The sequence below is a fragment of the Trachypithecus francoisi genome, unplaced genomic scaffold, assembly GCF_009764315.1.
Source record: "Trachypithecus francoisi isolate TF-2019V2 unplaced genomic scaffold, Tfra_2.0 Lachesis_group16, whole genome shotgun sequence".
Classification (NCBI taxonomy): domain Eukaryota; kingdom Metazoa; phylum Chordata; class Mammalia; order Primates; family Cercopithecidae; genus Trachypithecus; species Trachypithecus francoisi.
In genome coordinates, this window is record NW_022681461.1 from 64983142 (window position 1) to 65004692 (window position 21551).

Sequence of the window (21551 nt, forward strand, 5' to 3'; positions counted from 1 at the left end):
ATGTATAGGCCTTGTATTGACATACCACACTGTACCCTATAAATATGTACAATTACCGTTTGTCAATTAAAAATAATAGCAAAAAAGGCCACTCAGCAATGGGAGGATAGTCAAGGTATACTGAACTGTAACATTAAAGAGTGAAAATAGCCATAGACAATACATAAATTAATGACTGTGTTCCAATAAAACTTTACCTTTTTTTTTTTTTTTTTGAGACAGAGTCTCGCTCTGTTGCCCAGGCTGGAGTGCAGTGGCACCATCTCGGCTCACTGCAACCTCCGCCTCCTGGGTTCAAGTGATTCTCCTGCCTTGGCCTCTCTTGTGGCTGGGACTACAAGCACGTGCCAACACGCCCGGCTAATTTTGTACTTTTAGAAGAGACGGGGTTTCACCATTTTGGCCAGGCTGGTCTGGAACTCCTGACCTCAGGTGATCCATCCTTCTCGGCCTCCCAAAGTGCTGGGATTACAGGTGCCTGGCCAAAATTTTTTTTTGAGACAGAGTCTCAATCTGTCACCCAGGCTGGAGTGCAGTGGCACAATCTCACCTCACTGTAACAACCTCCACTTCCCAGGTTCAAGTGAGTCTCATGCCTCAGCCTCTCGAGTAGCTGGAATTACAGCTGTGTGCCACCATTCCCAGTTAATTTTTGTATTTTTAGTAGAGACAGTGTTTCACCCTGTTAGCCAGGCTGGTCTGGAACTCCTAGCTTCAAGTGATCTGCCTGCCTTGGCCTCCCAAAATGCTGGGATTACAGGCATGAACCACTGCACCCAGCCTGTGTTCCAATAAAACTTTATTTAAAATGTGTCACAGGCAGGATTTGGCTCTGTTGTTCAGATTAATCATCATGACTGGGCCAGGCACAGTGGCTCACACCTGTAGTCCCAGTACTTTGGGAGAACGAGGCTGAAGGATTGCTGGAGCCCAGGAGTTTGAGACCAGCCTGGACAATATAATGAGATCTTGTCTCTACAAAAAAAAATAAATTTCAAAAAGTTATCCAGACATGCTGGTACATGCCTGTAGTTTCACACTCAAGAGAATGAGGTGGGAGGATTTCTTGAGCCAAGGAGGTTGAGGCTGCAATGAGCTGTGATTGCACCACTACACTCCAGCCTGAGCAACACAGTGAGACCCTGTCTCAAAAAACAAACAAAAAACAAAACAAAGTCATCGTGACTGGAGTGTTGTACTCATGAGAAAAGTTTACAGAGGCTAAGCGATTGTATCATTGAGAGGTGGTTATTGTTTCAAGACAATTCTCTAAAGGTCTCTTGTGCTTTTGCAAGCAGAGGCACTGCCTTGTTCTGGACTATTTATTCAAGGATATTTGCATAGCAAACTGCCTTGGAAAATAGAGCTAATATCTTCCTCTGGGTAAAGGACAGATTTGCCACTGTCCAATATAATAAAAATAAAGTCTCCCTCCTGGGCAAAGATCAGGTAAGCTCACTGTCCATTATAAAAGATTTGGATTCTCTAAGTTTGGGGTTCTTCTTCTGTAACAACCCACCTCATATGCAGGCATCACTGGCCCTCTTTGCATGACCGTTGGGAATTGAGGTTTGGGGACATGGTGCAAATGCTGATACTCTACTCTAGCTACTGCTTTTGTTGGGAGGAATAAACTGTCCTCTGTCTCTGGAAAAAAAAAAAAAAACCAAAAGAATTTCTGTCTGAATATGGATTTCCTCTAAACATATTTTAGACTATTTGCCCTCAAAAATACAAGGAATGTTTAGCATAATAGCCCAATGTTTTCAGCAATAAAGCTATCCTTTTTTTCCTCCAGAAGTCTCGCTTATTGCATAATGATCTTTTCCATAACTGTGGAAAGACAGAAGAACACTAAATTCAGATAATCTTTTGCCAGAAAGTCCAATTGTTAAATTTCTTTTAACAGAAGAAGAGAAACTATTATTTTCTTACCTCTACAAAACCATGACCCAGACATGAAATTAAGAATTTTTAATAACTTTTCATTTTATTTTTCCATATAAAACCTTTTTCTAGTCAGAAAAACTTTTTCTAGCTACCTTTTAAAGTTTGATTTTAATATATTGAGAGAGTTTATAATCAGCAGTTTGCTATTACTGATTTCAGACTATTTTAATTAGTAGTTTGAGTCTCCTCCCAAACTAAATTGTTTTTTAGTTATTTAAAAATAGCTTTGGCCGGGCGCGGTGGCTCAAGCCTGTAATCCCAGCACTTTGGGAGGCCAAGACGGGCGGATCACGAGGTCAGGAGATCGAGACCATCCTGGCTAACACGGCGAAACCCCATCTCTACTAAAAAATACAAAAAAACTAGCCGGGTGAGGTGGCGGGCGCCTGTAGTCTCAGCTACTCAGGAGGCTGAGGCAGGAGAATGGCCTAAACCCGGGAGGCGGAGCTTGCAGTGAGTTGAGATCCGGCCACTGCACTCCAGCCCGGGCGACAGAGCGAGACTCCGTCTCAAAAAAAAAAAAAAAAAAAAAAAAATATATATATATATATATATAGCTTTAAAAAGTTATTTTTAAGTTCATTTTTAAAAGTGGAGGAAGAAGAAAATTGATACATTTCATTATCTCTTTATTGTGTTTCTTATTCTCTTCATGTCAGAGTGTCAACATGCATGCTGTCTGAGGAAGAAGGATGGGGAAAAGCAAAGTTCCCAAATGACCACAAATGAATTAATTTTCTCTAATTAATTATGGGCTGGGCACAGTGTCTCACGCCTGTAATTCCAGCAGTTCGGGAGGCCCAGGTGCGTGGACCACTTGAGGTCGAGAGTTCAAGACCAGCCTGGCCAACATGACAAAACTCTGTCTCTACTGAAAATACAAAAATTAGCCGGGCGTGGTAGTGCTTGCCTGTTGTAGCCCCAGCTACTTGGGAGGCTGAGGCAGGAGAATCGCTTGAACCTGGGAGGCGGAGGTTGCAGTAAGCCAAGATCGTGCCACTGCACCACTCCAGCCTGGGCGACAGAGCAAGACTCCATCTCAAAAAAAAGAAAAAGGGAAGAACTATGTATAATTTTTAAGTTATTCTGTAACTGCTTGAGTTAAAATTGATAATGTGATACCTAAAAATATACATATAGACGTACTTTATATCTTGTAAATCTTAGGAAGAAAATAGACTTTATTGATAACAAAAAACATGCCAACACATTTAACAATTTAGAAATAAATCATTAACTAGTTGGTAGAAAAGCAAGTCAAGTCCAGCTGGCTTTGATCCCACCTAATGTAGGATTTTGCAGATCCTTTCCCTTCTTGATTAAATTTTTTCCCCCAAAACTGTTTCTACCATGTGTTTATAATGTGCTCTCTTTTTCCAGCCATATTTTTGCTACAAACTAATAATTATCCCTTAATTTTTTGCTTTTTTTTTTTTAGTTTTATTAACAGAATTGTAAAATTTTAAATTACTTACAAATTGCAAATTTTAAAAGTAAGTAACTTAGTTTTCCCTGTCTTTGCCAGCTGGAAATTCTAACCTACTTTCCTTAGAATTCTCAGGAAATTTTTAAGATCTAGGATCACTGTCATCATGTTCAGTTGCCTTCATTTTTGAGTACTAAGTATGTGCCAGACACTGTGCTAAATGTGTTGTATATGCTATATTTAATTCTCACAATAATCCTACAAAGGTTGGTATAATTGTCTTCAGTTAGCAAATGAGAATACAGAGGCCAAGACAGAATAAATACTTTGTGCCAGCTAGTCACTAGTAGAGCTGGAATATGAACCAAACTCTGTATCCTCGGGCTGTTTTTTTCCATAAACCCTGATACTCCTTGCCTGTATTATACCCATCCCACCTAATCAATGTGACTATAAAATAATGGAAATTCTGAAACTTCTCCACCCACTCATCTTAAACAGAATCTTTAAAAAGGTAATTTGGCTTATATTCATTTGACATAGATATGCACCATATCTTGAGATGATACACCAATGAATTTTCTTTTGAAAAAGTAATGACTATTAGTGTTGTAAAATATATTATTATTTATACACACTTAAAAAAATGCTTTCTTCTAAAGTGTTAAAACCTTGCAGGAGTTGTTCACACCCTGAGTATGTAAATTCCATAACTGAGCATTACTACCACAAGGAAATCTGAGAATCCCTTTTGGGATAATTTAAGAAATGTGTAGTATTGCATAGTTAATGCAGCAAAACTCCACAGTGCTTATACTTCCTTTATGAATAATTCTATATTCTTTTTTTCTGATATAATTTTTGTGCTTTCTTTACTAGCAACATGTCATTAAGACCAGATTAGCTAATTTTATCTTAAATTAATTGTTAGCTGATCTCAATAGTATAGATGTCTGATTTCTATTTAAAATCCAGTTCTATACCTTTATTCTCCAGTTATGAAGCTGTGGGGTTTGGTTCTTTCATTTCAAATCTATGGATAAGCATAAGTGGTCTGTTAATAGCCTTTTTTTTTTTCTCTTTTTTTGGTTTCATTGCATTTATATCATTGACCTTTGCTTCAGAAAGCATTCAAGTCTTTAACAGAGACCATGAAAGGGAGTGTTGTAAAGTCTTTATTCTATGAAAGAAGTCACACAGGCAAAGCTTTATATTTGCTGAGTGATTTCTTTTCTTCCTTTTTTCTTTTTTCTTTTTTTTTTTTTGTGAGACAGAGTCTCGCTGTCACCCAGGCTGGAGTTCAGTGGTGCAGTCTTGGCTCACCACAACCTCTACCTCACAGGTTCAAGCAATTCTCCTGCCTCATCCTCCCGAGTAGCTGGGACTATGGGCGTGTGCCACCATGCCCTGCTAATTTTCGTATTTTTAGTATAGACGAGGTTTCACTGTGTTGGCCAGGCTGATCTCGAACTCCTGACCTCGTGATCCACTCGCCTTGGCCTCCCAAAGTGCTGGGATTACAGGCATGAGCCACTGTGCCCAGCTGATTTAAATCTTTTTTTGAGAGACAGAATCTCCCTATGTCACTCAGGCTGGATCGTCACAGGCACGATCATGGCACACTCAGCTCCAGAGAATGGCTTCAATTCCCTATAATGTCATCTCCTGCCTAACCAGTCAGCACTTCTGGCTCCCTGACTTCACCCCACTTACCAAGTCGTCCTTAAAAACTCTAATCCCTGAATACTTAGGGAAACTGATTTGAGTAATAATAAAGCTCCGGTCTCCTGCACAGCTGGCTCTGCATGAATTACTCTTTCTCTATTGCAATTCCCCCATCTTGATAAATCAGCTCTGTCTAGGCAGTGGGCAAGGTGAACCCGTTGGGTGGTTGCAGGATTAGTCTCCTGTGTTTCGCTGGCCTGTGGGACTTTATGAGAGATAGGTTTAATTTGAGATAAGTGGACCCAGCTGTTTATTCCTGTTTAACTGCAGTTGGAGTAGTTCATGCAGCCTAGAACTCCGGGTCTCAAGTGATCTTCCTGCCTCAGCTTGTTGCCTCAGCCTCCTGAGTAGCTGGGACTATAGGCATGTGCCACCATGCCTGATAAATTTAATTCTTATACATGCAGAAATTGGCCTTGGGCCATGAATAACATGATGCAAAAAGCACTAGTAGTGCAGCCTCACAACCAAAATTCCTCACTTCTTTTTTTTTTTTTTTGAGACGGAGTCTCACTCTATCACCCAAGCTGGAGTGCAGTGATATGATCTTGGCTCACTGCATCTTCCATCTCCCGGGTTCAAGCAATTCTCCTGTTTCAGCCTCCTGGGTAGCTGGAACTACAGACACACACCACCACACTGACTAATTTTTGTATTTTTAGTAGAGATGGGGTTTCATCATGCTGGCCAGGCTGGTCACTGGTCTTGAACTCCTGACCGCAAGTGATCCACCTGCCTCAGCCTCCCAAAGTGCTGGGATAAAGGCCATGAGTCACCATGCCCGACCTATATTTTCTTTTAAAAGAGAGAAAAGCACTTTTTTTCCCCCTTGTTTTAAAATCTGGCCATACGTGATGTGTCATACCTGTAATGCTAGCACTTTGGGAGGCCGAGGCAGGTGGATTGCTTGAGCTCCAGAGTTTGAGACCAGCCTGGGCAACATGGGAAAACCCTGTCTCCACAAAAAATACAAAAATTAGCCGGATATAGTGGCGCATACCTGTAGTCCCAGCTACTTGGGGGGCTGAGGCAGAAGGACCACCTGAACCCAGGAGGTTGAGGCCGCAGTGAGCCGAAATCGCACCACTGCTGCCTAGGGGACTAAATGAGACCCTCTCAAAAAAAAAAAAAAGCAAAAAAACACAAACCAAAAACAAAACAAAACAAAAAAACACCCAGGAAAAAATAAAGCATGGTATGTACACTCAGACAACTACTTCATCAGGATTCATTAAGTCACGCATGATTTTTTTTTTAAATCAGCAATTAAGGAGCAGATCCTCCAGGTAGAAAGTCTTTTAGTGTCGCAAGAATTATGAAGGGAAAACTCACTTTAGGAATAGCGACTACTTTGGGAACATTGGCTATATTATGGTTACACAATATTATTAAGTGATTTTGTGTTCAAAAGGAATACCTTTTTCTTATAGGTTGTGGGTTAGGCAAACACCATCATTGAAAGTAACTGTTTATCCTTTTGTATACTGAATAAATGTATTTAGAGGAATGAGGAGTAAGCATATTTTGATTAACATTTTAAAAGCCTTGGAAATAATGAAGTGTTGTAAGCCATTCTTTGAAAGGTACATTATGTTCTTCATAATTTTCTGATAGTGTAGAGGGGCTTCGATTGACTGGTTCCTTCTTATTGAGTCATAAAATATTCCTGAATTTTATTTTTTATGAATACAGATTTTATTTGCTAGATCTTTAAGTGCCTTGGGATATTCTTGTGTAAGACTGTGTATGTGTGTGTGGCTTCTTTTCTTTTTTCTTTGCTAAATTACTTAAGATTCATAGATTTATGTTTGATAGTGTAAATTAGATAATGCAAATTTTTGTTGCATTTTTAAAAACATCTATACTATGATCAGTACAAATTTTAATTAAGCTTTAAACATCAAAGTATTTGGGCTTATATCTCTGAGAACCTTTGACTTTGTTAGGCTGCAGCTTCTCTTTAAGCAATAAGATTTCTCAGCTTTTGTTAAAGACCTGAAATTTACTTGCAGTGAGAAAAGAGACCAAGATTTATTCTGGAGAGAGCATAAACACCATCACTGGAGTCAGGACCTATATAGATGGTGAACTGTAATGCTTTGGATCTACAGAATGAAGCTTGATACCTAAGGAATATCAAGTTATTTGGCAGACAAATTTCTTATACCAATTTAGAGTCAATCTTAGGAGTAGATAGTATGGTAGGGAAAAGTCTGGCTTTGTGTGAATAGACTTGACTTACTAGCTGAGGACAATAACTTTATCTGAATTCTCTCAGTAGTAAAATAAGTATTATGACCCTCACCAAGTAGAACTACCTTGAGGATTAGAGAAAAAATATATTATTTACATAAGCCCTCAATACATGATAGCTCATTGTTTTTATCGTCATCATCATCATAATTATTACTCTTGCTTTCAAATGCCTCCATTTTAAATTTTCTGTAAAATTATTTGTTAGCTAAGAAATGGCATTATGCAATACACTAGGCAGCTTTTAATAGCAATACAGAATTTTAAAGGTGATTTCTTTGGACACAAGGCTTTGAGATATGGTAAGTATATATGATTTACATGAGCTGGGCTTTCTTTCCCTTCTCGGATGTTAGGCAATACAACTTTTAAACTGATTTACTTTTATTCATTGCCTTTGCTTTTATTTGCAGTTCTGGGAAATGCCAGTGCAAAGTGGGTGTCATTGGCTCTACATGTGACCGATGCCAAGATGGATATTATGGTTTTAGTAAGAATGGCTGCTTGCCCTGCCAGTGCAATAATCGGTCTGCCAGTTGTGATGCCCTCACAGGTACATACTTTCCTTAACTTTGTCATGTAATTATTCCACTGTTCTTTTCATTTGGAAATCTTTCAGCTATAGGTTGATTCTTCTGAAATAGTTTGGAAGGGCCTTTATCTTCTAAGTAGGATGTAATAGATCACAGCAAGCCAAACTCCTGCTACAACAAACTTGAAAAAGTACGTAAATTTCAAAAAAAAAAAAAAAAAAAATATATGTATACACACACCTATGGAGGCAAGGAGAACTATAGGAACTACAATTCCAGAAGGGTTGGAACTCTTTCTAGGTAAACTGATGATCACCAGCCATTGTCTTTCCAGGGGACATTTGCTGATTCCGAGCATAGGCAAAGAATGAGCTAGATCCAAGCAAAGGAATTCTTCTTTAGGAAAGAGATACAAGAAATGCTTTTGGCAGTCATTTAAGGCTTGCATAATGGTTGGAAATAAGAGGATCCCTAAACACAAGGCCAGCCTTTCCACAGGATATTAGCTGACTATGCAGAAGATGGAAGGCTGGGCCAGAAAGGTAGAAAAAAATCTCTTTCTCTTTCAGTCTTGTGCTGAGGAGACAAAATCCCTTTAGAAAGAGAGGGCCTGCGGTGACGTTCAATTATCTCCCCCTCAAGATGTTCTCAGACTCTGAAGGTGCATGCAGTGGGACCTAGGCTCAAATTACCAAAGGCGGATACAAATCTCTCACAGTCTTTTAGGGCCAAGGAGACACAAGCTTGCTAGGCTCTCAATCAAAAGCTTTAGAGGGTCATGACCAAGAAATAGTAAGGAATCAGAAGTTGATTAACTCATACTAAAATTATAGTCCACCCTCAGGCCGCCTCAACTTCGGATTGGATTGAAGTAATTCTCTCATTATATCTGCCTAATTGATGAAAGGGGAGCCCTCTCTGGTTCTTTTATATACTGTGTCCGGCATACAGTAAAAAATACTAGACAATGCAAAGACAGAAAAATGTGACCAATACCAAAGAGAAAAAAATGAACAATGGAAGCAGGCCCTTAGGTGACCTAGATGTTAGAGTTAGCGTAGAAAGACTTAACTAAAATTCGTATTTTCATACAATAGAGGGAAAATCAGACAAAATAGGTGAAGAGAGGCAAAATTTCAGTAGAAATTGGAATCTCTAAAAAATCAAATGAACAAACTAGAACTGAAAAATACAACATGTGAATTAATAACTCATTGCATTAATCTAACAGTAAATTGTACACAGTGAAGACAAAGTTAGTAGACTTGAATACAGTACAATTAAAAATATCCAAACTGAAGCATTTCGAGAAAATATAATGGGAAGAACAGAGCAGGGAAGATGTGGGACACAGCCAAAAGGTTTAGCATAAATGTAATTGGAGAGCTAAAACGAGAGGAAAGAGATATTGGGTCACAGTAATATCTGAAGAGAAAATGACCAGGAATTTTCCAAATTGATTAAAGGCATCAACCCACAGATTCAGAAAGCTCAGCAAACCCTAAGCAGTATAAAAACAAAGAAAACCACATTTAGGCAAACTTAGTCAAACTATTAAAAACTAAAGCCAATTAACTTCTGATCTTAGTTTTCCTAAATGTGAGGATTAAGTGTCCTTCCTTGGAAACATTTTTTTTCCCCAAACAAACAAACAAAAAAATCAGGACACACTAGTCTGACAAGTGTTTTTAAGAGAACAGGGTGGGCCGGGCGCGGTGGCTCAAGCCTGTAATCCCAGCACTTTGGGAGGCCGAGACGGGCGGATCACAAGGTCAGGAGATCGAGACCATCCTGGCTAACACAGTGAAACCCCGTCTCTACTAAAAAATACAAAAACTAGCCGGGCGAGGTGGCGGGCGTCTGTAGTCCCAGCTACTCGGGAGGCTGAGGCAGGAGAATGACGTAAACCCGGGAGGCGGAGCTTGCAGTGAGCTGAGATCCGGCCACTGCACTCCAGTCCGGGCGACAGAGCGAGACTCCGCCTCAAAAAAAAAAAAAAAAAAAAAAAAAAAAAAAAAAGAGAACAGGGTGGCAAAATATTTGAAGTCGAAAGTACCCTGGAAAAATCGGTTGAAAGTTTATTCTTCATTCAAATACTGTATAGTGAAACAAATTGATTTAGAAGAAATTATATATATATATTTTTTCTTTTATGTGATCTTGTCCCTGCCTATTTGCCAGTTCTATCTTCTGGCGTTCTTTTTTTTTTTGAGGCGGAGTCTCGCTCTGTCGCCCGGACTGGAGTGCAGTGGCCGGATCTCAGCTCACTGCAAGCTCCGCCTCCCGGGTTTACGCCATTCTCGTGCCTCAGCCTCCAGAGGAGCTGGGACTACAGGCGCCCGCCACCTCGCCTGGCTAGTTTTTGTATTTTTTTTAGTAGAGGCGGGGTTTCACCGTGTTAGCCAGGATGGTCTCGATCTCCTGACCTCGTGATCCGCCCGTCTCGGCCTCCCAAAGTGCTGGGATTACAGGCTTGAGCCACCGTGCCCCGCCCTGGCGTTCTTTTTCTTTACATCTGTGATCCAGTCACACTGATTTCTAAAACAAGTCATGTTCCCTGCTTCCAGGGATCTCATATATGATCTTTCCTCTGCCAAGAATGGTTTTTCTAATCCACCTCTACCTCCATCCTTGACCTCTCTGCCTTATTAAATCATATTCTTCCCTCAGGTCATCAATTAAAGGCCACTTCATCAGGAAGCATTTCCTGATCCTTTAGGCTTAATGGTAATGTCCCTATTATATGTTCTCACATATACTTGTATTTTTTTCATAGCACTTTTCACAGTTTGTAGTTGTATATTTATTTGTGGTTCTGAGTCACATATGGCTCACTCATGAGGGCAAGAAGAGTTTTTTTTTCACTATTGTATACACAATCTCTAGCATGGAGCTTTAGCATATAGTAACCGCTCACTAAATTTTGATCAAATAAATGAACAAATGAGTGGAAAGACATATAGAGGAAAAATGATTTTCTTTCTTTCTTTCTTTCTTTCTTTCTTTTTTGAGACAGAGTCTTGCTCTGTCTCCCAGGCTGGAGTGCAGTGGCCGGATCTCAGCTCACTGCAAGCTCCGCCTCCCAGGTTTCCGCCATTCTCCTGCCTCAGCCTCCCGAGTAGCGGGGACTACAGGCGCCCTGCCACCTCGCCCGGCTAGTTTTTTGTATTTTTCAGTAGAGACGGAGTTTCACCGGATTAGCCAGGATGATCTCGATCTCCTGACCTCGTGATCCGCCCGTCGCGGCCTCCCAAAGTGCTGGGATTACAGGCTTGAGCCACCACGCCCGGCCTAAGAAAAATGATTTTCAATACTGGGTAACAACAGGCATACTTCGTTATACTGAGCTGATTAAAATTACTCCCTAGATATTTTACAGTACCAAAAAGCAGTCTACATTGCTGATTCTCAGTTTTAATTTTTCTTACAGCAATGAGGCCACTCTCTTTGTTGTCATGTAAGTGCTGACCTGCCCTTGATCTGGAGATAATTTAAGGCAAAATAATTCTTTTTCATGGTTATGGTTTCTAAAAGCAGCTAGTAGTGAGAGAAATAAATGGTTTCTTTGTTTGGAATTATAATAAAAGTGGAATCCAACATGAAGGAGTGCAAATACTTTATTTAAAATTACAAGCTTTATATAAAACCACTCTTGTCAAGTGTCTTTATTTTCAACAGTGCTGTGATAAGGTTGCCCTCTGGTGGCCACTTACTACGTTTTTACAGTCCTATTTTCACCCCCTCTACTGTTTTTCTGTTCCTTCTGTTTTAGATTGAAGTAGATTTTCAAAGTACTCTTTTTTTGTGGTAAAATATATTTGGATAAACATTTTGGAAAGCAATTTGATAGTAAGTATTAGAAATCTTAAAAATTCTTCTTTGATCCAGTAATTCTATTTCCAGGAATCTATTCTAAGGAAAGAATTCTAAATTCATAAGAAGCTTATGTTCAAAGATGCTCGCCAAAGTGGTAGTTACAATTTTAAAAAGTTAGACAACCCAATTTCTCACAGTAGGGTATGAAGTAAATACTGTTATCTAGGCAGTATGTTATTAAAAACACAGAAAACCAAATGTTGACCTTACATTGGGCAAGTTACTTAATCTGTTTCTTCACCTGTAAATTTGATATAATAGCAGTAACTGCCTAGTGGGTTGTTGTGAAGATTAAATGCAATACATTAGTACAGCCTTCATATAGTGTCTGACGCATCACAAGTAGTCAGTAAATGGTAACTGTTATTACATTCTCGATAAAATGTTTTATTTTGTTTTTTTTTCTGAGACGGAGTTTCATTCTTGCTGTCCAGGCTGGAGTACAGTTGCTCTGTCACTTAGGCTGGAGTGCATGACATGATCTTGACTCACTGCAACCTCCGCCTCCTGGGTTCAAGTGATTCTCCTGCCTCAGCCTCCTGAGTAGCTGGAATTACAGGTGCCCACCATCATGCCCAGCTAATTTTTTTTGTATTTTTAGTAGAGACGGGGTTTTGCCATGTTGGGCAGGCTGGTCTCAAACTCCTGACCTCAGGTGATCCGCCTGCCTCAGCCTCCTAAAGTGATGGGGTTACAGGTATGAGCCACTGTGCCTGGCTGATAAAATGTTTTAAAGAATGATATATAGCAATATGAGAAAGTGAAAGAAGCAAGGTATAAAATGACATATGCCATATAGTTAGACTAGTTAAAAAACAAAAGCCAAACCCCTGTAAATGACAAAAGATTACAAAGAGAAGTACTAAAAATCTGTGGGTGTTTTTTTTTTTTTTTCTTTTTTTGAGACTGAGTCTTGCTCTGTCATTCAGGCTAGAGTGTATGGCATGATCTTGGCTCACTGCAACCTCTGCCTCCCAGGTTCAAGTGATTCTCCTGCTTCAGCCTCCCAAGTAGCTGGGATTACAGGCACCCACCATCACATGCCTGGCTAATTTTTGTATTTTTAGTAGACTTGGGGTTTCACCATGGTGGCCAGGCTAGTCTTGAACTCCTGACCTTCGGTGATTCACCCATCTCGGCCTCCCAAAGTCCTGGGATTACAGGCTTGAGCCACGGAGCCCAGCCTAAAAATCTTAATGAGAGATTTCCTAGGATTATTTTTTTACCCCTTTCTACTCCTGTATTTTTCCAGATTTTCTTTATTAAGCACATTTCCCTTAAAATGGAGGTGGGGGGATATTATTTTTAAAACTGGAACTTTATGTTCATATAATATACTTCCTTTGAAAATCCAGTGTACCTTTATGTATTCATAGTGTCCTATGATGAGTAACTTGACCTGAGTAGCTTGACTGAGTTGACTAATCTACTCCCCAGTGATCCTTACTTTGGGTATCATGCTTTCCTGGTTTTTGTGCTACCTAACCAGCTTTTCCTTCTTATTAGTTCTACTATCTTCCTCAGTTCAACTACAAGCATTGGAGTGCCTCAGGGCTCTGAGCTTGTCACGTTTGTCTTTGCCATTTAAACTTTCTTCCTAAGTGGTCTCATTCAATCCCCTGGATTTAATTTGTATTTGTTTGTTTGTTTTAGCTCATTTTCTCCCTTAACCCTGGATTTAATTTAAATGCCATCTATAGATGTGCTTATTATCAGATTTACATTTCTCCCTTGATCTCCACACTCAAATATCCAACAGTCCAACAGTCAAATATCCACTTGACATCTTCACTTGAATGTTTTAATTGGCATTATAAACCTAACACATGCAAAACAACTTTTTTTTCAACTTTATAAGTTAAGCCTGCTCTATCCATTTCACCAAGTTACTGAGTCCCAAAGCCTAGTAGTCATATTTGATTTTTCTCCTTTTTCTTACTGCAAATATCCAGCTTATCAGTATATTCCATCAGCCCTATCTTCAAAACATACTCTGAATCTGACCACTGCTCATGACTTTTATTGCATCATCCTTGCCCAAGCCACTGTCATCCCTTTGAACTACTTTGGCGCAATCTCATGTGGTCTTTCAGCCTCCTCTCTTCTCTCCCTCTTACCTGATCCCCACCCTACCACAGTTAGTCTCCATATAACAACCAGAGCAATCTTTTTAAAATGTAAAACCAGATCATGTCATTTTCATGCTTAAACCCTCCAATGGGTTCTCATCCCTTTTGGAATAAACAGAATTCAAACAAAAAATGTAAAACCAGATCATGTCATTTTCATGCTTAAACCCTCCAATGGGTTCTCATCCCTTTTGGAATAAACAGAATTCAAACCAGCCTATCTGGTTTTACATTTTCTGGGTCCTGCGTTTCTCTCTGACCTTATGCCCTATTACTCTCTCCCTTGTTAAGCTGGGCTCCATAGTGGCCTCCTTTCAGTTTGACAGGTTGAAGCTTGCCTTTTGTTCTATAAAGAGGGTAAGGCATTTCTTCCTACAACAAAGCACATTACTGTATTTCCGACAGGTTTATATATAAATGATGAAATGGTAAAATAAATAAAGGAATAAGGAAAGGTCTTTTTGCAGGTAACAATTTTTACAGGTATGTTTTCAATGTTTTGTCCCTAAATTAGGCTGGAAAGGAGCCCTACATTCCTTTCGTTGACTAGTTATTTTCTTGGTTATCTCTACAAAGATTTTTGAGATGCTTAGTCAAGGAGCATGAAAAAAATCATCTCAGGAAACATTCCTTTTTCTTTTGATCCACACTTTGGCCATCTTTAAGCAATGAGAATGTGAGAATGTGAGTTTTAGGGCAGTATTGTTATATTTTGGGGGTTCCAAGCAGAGCACAATGAACAATGTTAAACTTCAGCTTATTTTTATATATCATTTATCATAAAAGAAAGACCCTTAGATTTTAGATTTAAAGGAAACCTTAGATTTCATCTAGTTCAGCTTTTAAAATTTACAGATGAGGAAATTAAGATATAAAGAAAAAACATTTTGTCCTATGCAGTAGTCTTTCACCCTTTGAAATGCTCACATTATATTAAATCATTAGCCAAAGAATTATTATCCCATTTTACAGATTAGAAGAATGAAAATCAGAGAAGCTATTTGCTTGAGGTAACATAGTTTGTGAGAAGTTCAGCTGGAAATGGAACACAAATTTGACATTAAATCCCATACCATTTTTGAAATGCTGTGTTGCCTCTCACAGAGGATTTGTAAGCTATTAAAAAAGCAAATTCACATAATTAGTTTCTACCGTATATAGGTTTTAAACGTTATGGTCTTTATTTTTATTGTAAAAATAAATAATTCTTTTTTTTTTTTTTTTTTTTTTTTTTTTTGAGACGGAGTCTCGCTCTGTCGCCCAGGCTGGAGCGCAGTGGCCGGATCTCAGCTCACTGCAAGCTCCGCCTCCCGGGTTTACGCCATTCTCCTGCCTCAGCCTCCCGAGTAGCTGAGACTACAGGCGCCCGCCACCTCGCCCGGCTAGTTTTTGTATTTTTAGTAGAGACGGGGTTTCACCGTGTTAGCCAGGATGGTCTCGATCTCCTGACCTCGTGATCCGCCCGTCTCGGCCTCCCAAAGTGCTGGGATTACAGGCTTGAGCCACCGCGCCCGGCCAATAATTCTTAAATATATATATGAAGTGTTTCAAATTGCTTGAGTTCTTGAAATATTTTACAATGTGTTTGTGATATGTTTTACAGTGTGTTATTTTACAATAAGAAAAATCAAGATAAAAAATAAAAGTGATGCATGTATACTAGAGATGATTTGAAGACTAGAGAGGGAGAACACTGAAAGGGCTATTGCCTCTCACAACCGTTGTTAACACTTTGGTTATTTATGGCTGGCCTATCTTTATTAGTTTTCTTTCTCTATAGTTGTACTTAAGGTACATGCACCGTAAAGCAATGTAAACAGTGGTGAATATTTAAGAATCAATGAATTTTATCCTTTTTTTAATTTATTTTTTTTTTCTTCTGAGACAGGGTCTCACTCTGTTTCCCAGGCTGGAGTGCAGTGGCATGATCATAGCTCACTACAGCCTCAACCTTCCAGACTCAAGCGATCCTCCCACCTCAGCCTCCCGAGTAGCTGGGACTACAGGCATGCACCACCACACCCAGCTAATTTTTGTATTTTTTGTAGAGACAAGGTTTTTCCCTGTTGCCCGGGCTGGTCCCAAACTCCAGGGCTCAAGCGATCTACCTGCGTTGACCTCCCAAAGTGCTGGGATTACAGGTTTGAGCCACTGTGTTGGGCTAAATTTTATACTTATACTTGCTTTCATTTTTACTTTTGAGATAGCATTGTTTACCATGTAAGGTTTTTTTTTCACTCATTGATTTCTCATTGCAGGGTATGGCAAAAAACAAACAGAAATAAAAAATTCTTCTGGAAAAAATATTCTGGTATAAATGGCTTAAGAGAGTAGAATTATATTGTGGTAGTCACAGACATGTGGAGTCTTATTTAGAATAGTAAAAAGCCCCGAAATAATAAGCATGTAAGCCCAGTAGCACTGTAGGAGTAAAGTGTTACAAGTATGTGACTTATATATATATATATATTTTTTTTTTTTGGGAAGGAATTTCACTCTGTTGCCCAGGCTGGAGTGCAATTGTGCAATCTTGGCTCATTGCAACCTCTGCTTTCCAGGTTCAAGTGATTCTCCTGTTTCATCCTTCTGAGTAACTGGGATTACAGGCATGCAACCACCACACCTGACTAATTTTGCATTTTTAATAGAGACAGGGTTTCACCATGTTGGTCAGGCTGGTCTCGAACTCCTGACCTCAGGTGATCCGCCTGCCTCGGCCTCCCAAAGTGCTGGGATTACAGGCATGAGCCACCACGCCTGGCATATATATATACCCTTAATATATATATATATAAAGGGTAGCAACATGACCTTTTCTTATCACATCAGTTATGCACAAAGGACTTACTTTTGGACTGCATCTTACCCTGAACATGCAAATTTTATTACAGAACTATTAGCTTTTTTTTTTTCCAGGTATTTTTATATTAAAGCTTAGCACTTTATCAGAACTTTTTCTCTTAAAAATTCTTTGTATTGAACATTTTTAATAGGGGGAGAGTAGGTAGACAGATTTCACACATAATGCAGATTTTGACGTGTCCAACCTGAGGAACAATTTAACTTTTAAAATTATTTTATTTTTAGAGCAAAACTCCAGTTTCCTAGTATGTATTTTTCAGCTGTTTTTATTGTCACAAAGATACATAGCTAAAGAGAGATCATGATATAGGAAGATCTGGAAAGAAGCCAGTACCTAAAGTGTCTACCACAGCATGAGTATATACTACTTTGTTATATGTGGGAAAAAATCATCAACACTATCAGGCCTTTAAAATTACATGATTGAAAGCAATGATATTTACATACAAGTTTGATTTAATGTTAAGTGTTCATATAGCAAACTTTTGAAGATATCTTTCACAATAAATTCATGAAGTTTGCGGGAATTTTGCTGTAGTCAGTTAAGAATTGAGATTTACCCTTAGGGAGGCCTACATGGGTGCATCACTTGAGGTCAGAAGCTCAAGACCAGCCTGGCCAACATAGTGAAAACCCTGTCTCTACTAAAATACAAAAATTAGCCGGGCGTGGTGACACGCTCCTGTAATCCCAGGTACTCGGGAAGTTGAGGCAGGAGAATCACTTGAACCTGAAGGCAGAGGTTGCAGTGAGCGGTAAGCAGAAATCATGCCACTGCACTCTAACCTGAGCCACAGAGTGAGCTCCGTCTCAAAAAAAAAAAAAAAAAAATTGAGATTAACATGTAGGTTGATGACATTTTCATTATTTTGTTTTTTTCAAGTTTTGCTTCAGTTGTGAGACCATTTTATTCCACAGCCTTATTCTCTCTCCCTTTTTAAAAATATTTCTACTAGTAAGGAAAAACTATTCATAAAATCAAGACTTTATGAATAGTTTTAGCATTGAACTGTAGTTAGTTTACTTTGTAAAATGTCATTATCTTCCTAGATCTCTATGTTGAGTTTACTCACTAATTTCCATAGTAGTAGTTCTAAGTGTCCCTTTGAATCTTGGTGGCCCCATAAGGAAGGAATGTAAATTACGCTACACTTTCTCATTTCCTGTTTTCAGATGTTATGCTGCTTCCATGTCTGTAGAACATCCTTATTCATAGAGTGCCAAGGGAGTATTATTACAAAACCTAAATTTGCTGCTTTTTTTTCTTTTCTTTATTAATTGTTTTTATTTTTACTTTAAATTTTTAAATATATAAAGCTATGGAGAATAATATAGCAAATACCTATGCACTCACACCCAGATTATTAATAATAAAGATTAACATTTTGACATTTTACTTCATATTTATACATATATGTATATAGTTACATCTTTGAAATAGAAAATTTCAAATAAAGTTGAGGTCCTCTTTTCCTCCCTAGTCCTGTCTTACCCCCCTCCCTCCACAGAGACAAGTGGAGTATAAAATTCCCCTATACCCTGGAAATCCACATTTGAATTTTTACCTCATATTTATGTCCATCTGGTTAGTATCCATTTGCTTAGCGTGCTTAGTGTGGTTTTTAAATTTTAATAAGTATTCTCTTTCTGTATGTGTTATTCTCCAATTTGCTTTTCAGCCTACATTCTTTATAAGATTTAAGCTGTGTGGCTAATCTAATGGCTCACGCCTGTAATCCCAAAACTTTGGGAGGCTGATGCAGGAGAAGCATTGGAGGCTGGGAGTTCAATATCAGCCTGGGCAACACAGCGAAATCCTGTTTCTACAAATAATTTAAAAATTAGCCAGGTGTAATGGCATGCTCCTATAGTCCCAGCCACTTGGGAGGCCCCATCTCTAAAAAAAGAGATTTATGCATGTTCATGCATGTATGATTAGTTCACTTATGAAAATGCCACAGTTTCTTCTATTAATATGTATTTGGATTGTTTTTATTTTTTCCTTGGTGTATAGTTGGCCTACTTTTGGTATGTAATCAGATCAACCAGCAAGGGTTTCCTGAGCCACTAATCCTGTATCCCACCTTTTCCTAAGGAGTTTACAAACCAGTAGGGGACACAATTCATAGGCATGGGCAGTATAGAAATCAGGTGGGGTAGAAATTAACTCTATCAACCCCTATTAGTTTTTCTTTTTCTTACGATCTTTTTGTTGCAGGCATGATTTTTGAAAGTTACTGGACTTTCAAGGTAAATCTTTAACTTTTAAAATTAATTTGCTTCTTTTAGGTGCTTGTTTAAACTGCCAGAATAGCAAAGGAAATCACTGTGAAGAGTGTAAAGAAGGATTTTATCAGAGTCCCGATGCCACTAAAGAATGTCTTCGCTGCCCTTGTTCAGCAGTGACATCTACAGGCAGCTGCTCTATAAGTAAGGCTTTTCTCTAACTCTTCATTTTAGAGGGGAAAAAAAATCAGTGAATCAGTTATCAATAGGTGTACATTGCATTGATGAATAAAGTTCTGGATGCCATAGGTGAAAGGGAGTTAAAAAATCAGCAAAAGTTTTCCTTTCCAGAAATTTATAATCTAATCCAAATATATATATGTGAATGAGACTTAAAGTGTCTAAAAACCTGCACAATGAGTTAATACAGGAACTTCAAGACTGAGCAACTTTTGCTCACCTATTTCAAGGTAACATTTACTAATTAGTTCCTCCTAGATACCAAATAATGTTGACTAATTGTGTCTATATGGCAATCTAATAAATATAGTTGAATCTTTTAATACTGATGTATATATTATCTATTGCTAAATAACCAATTACCTTAAAATTTAGTGACTTAAAACAATAAGCATTCATTATTTCACATATTTTCACTAGGGCTTTAGAAGCAGCTTAGCTGGGTGGTGCTGGTTTGAATTCTTTCCTCCCTTCCTTTCTTTCTCCCTGTCTGTTTAAATAATAACTTTCTTGAGCTATAATTCACATTTCATACAATTTATTTAAGACGCTGGCCGGGCGCGGTGGCTCATGCCTGTAATCCCAGCACTTTGGGAGGCCGAGGCGGGCGGATCACAAGGTCAGGAGATCGAGACCATCCTGGCTAACACGGTGAAACCCCGTCTCTACTAAAAATACAAAAAACTAGCCGGGTGAGGTGGTGGCGCCTGTAGTCCCCGCTACTCAGGAGGCTGAGGCGGGAGAATGGCGTGAACCCGGGAGGCGGAGCTTGCAGTGAGCCGAGATCCCGCCACTGCACTCCAGCCTGGGTGACAGAGCCAGACTCCGTCTCAAAAAAAAAAAAAAAAAAAAGACGCAAAATTCAGTTTTTTTAGTACATAGTCTCAAAGTTGTGCAACAATGACCACAATGAATTTTAGAAATTTTCATCACCTCCCCCATCAAAAGGACCTAAAAAACAATCCTAGAATCATTAGCAATTACTCCCTTTTTGTCTGGCCTTAGGCAACTACTAACCTGCTTTTTCTGCTCTATGGATTTGCCCATTCTGAACATTTCATATAAATGAAGTCATACAATATATGGCCTTGTGTGTCTGGCTTTTTTCACTTAGCATAGTATTTTCGGTTCATTCATGTTATAACATGTCCAATACTTCATTCCTTTTTGTTACTAAATAATATTTTATTGTGTTATACCCCATTTCATTTATCTGTTCTTCAATTGATAGACATTCGTGTTGTTTCCAGTTTCTGGCTATTACAAATAATGCTGCTGTGAACATTTGTATACATGTTTTTGTGTGTACATACATTTTCATTTATCTTCAGTATATACCTAGGAGTGGAATTCCTGGGTCATGTAGTAACTATGTTTATCCATTTGAGGAACTGTCAGGCTCTCTTCCAAAATGAGTACACCATTTTACATTCTCATTCTTACCAACCCTGTATGTAGGTTCCAAATTTTCCACAGCTTCACCAACACTTACTATCTGCCTTTATATAATTATAGCCATTCTAGTAGATATGAAGTGATATTCCACTGTGATTTTAAGTTGCATGTTCCTGATGGCTAGTTATGTGCTTATTGGTCATTTATATATTTAGAGAAATGTCTGTTCAGATCCTTTGCCCATTTAAAGTTTGGATTACTTATCTTGTTACCATTGAGTTGAAATAATTCTTTATATGTTCTAGATACAAGTCCCTTAACAGATATGTGATTTATAAATATTTTTTCTATTTTGTAGTTTAATTTTTTGCTTGCTTTTTGGTGACCTTCCCAGCAAGGCCCAGTTCAAGTGTTACCTGCTTCATAAAGACTTCTCTGTATCTCCCAGTAGGAAATTATCCTCTCCCTCAAACTCTCGTACTGCAGTGCAATATCATGTATTTATGTACAGTGGATGCACCAAGAGGGAATAATTACTTTACCTGGAGTGGGGGAATATCAGCAATAGCTTCAGAGAGGATATGACATAAAAGCTGAGTCTTGTGATGGAGTCTGCATTTAGCAGGTAGACAGGAGAAGGAAGGACATTTCAGATAAAAAGATCAATAGGAACAATGGTACAGAAATCTTAAAACAGCCGATTTGATCAAGAAACTACTTAGGAATGGCAGAAACAAAGTATAAGGCAGAAGGAGTGAAATATGAGGCAGGCACATTGAATGTCATGTTTGAGGTCCAGTTGGTCTGCCCGTGACAGGCATGAAAGACTTTCACAAACCTTAATTTCAGTCCTTCAATCTATTTCATCAGGAATTCTTTAGATTAGTTATTGTTGCTATAGTTGTTGAAGTACAAAAATGCTGTAAAATATGGTAC

The 21551-nt window shown here is 38.7% G+C and overlaps 1 protein-coding gene across 2 annotated transcripts in view; it reads left to right on the plus strand.

Annotated features, from left to right (window-relative positions):
- The window catches only part of MEGF9 (multiple EGF like domains 9), a 119646-nt gene that overhangs the window by 87793 nt on the left and 10302 nt on the right, over window positions 1–21551 (plus strand). For both annotated transcript variants that reach the window (XM_033237636.1, XM_033237637.1), the window contains 2 exons: window positions 7768–7907; window positions 19044–19184. In XM_033237636.1, the coding sequence (XP_033093527.1) occupies window positions 7768–7907; window positions 19044–19184 (281 nt within the window). The remainder of the gene's footprint in view (window positions 1–7767; window positions 7908–19043; window positions 19185–21551) is intronic.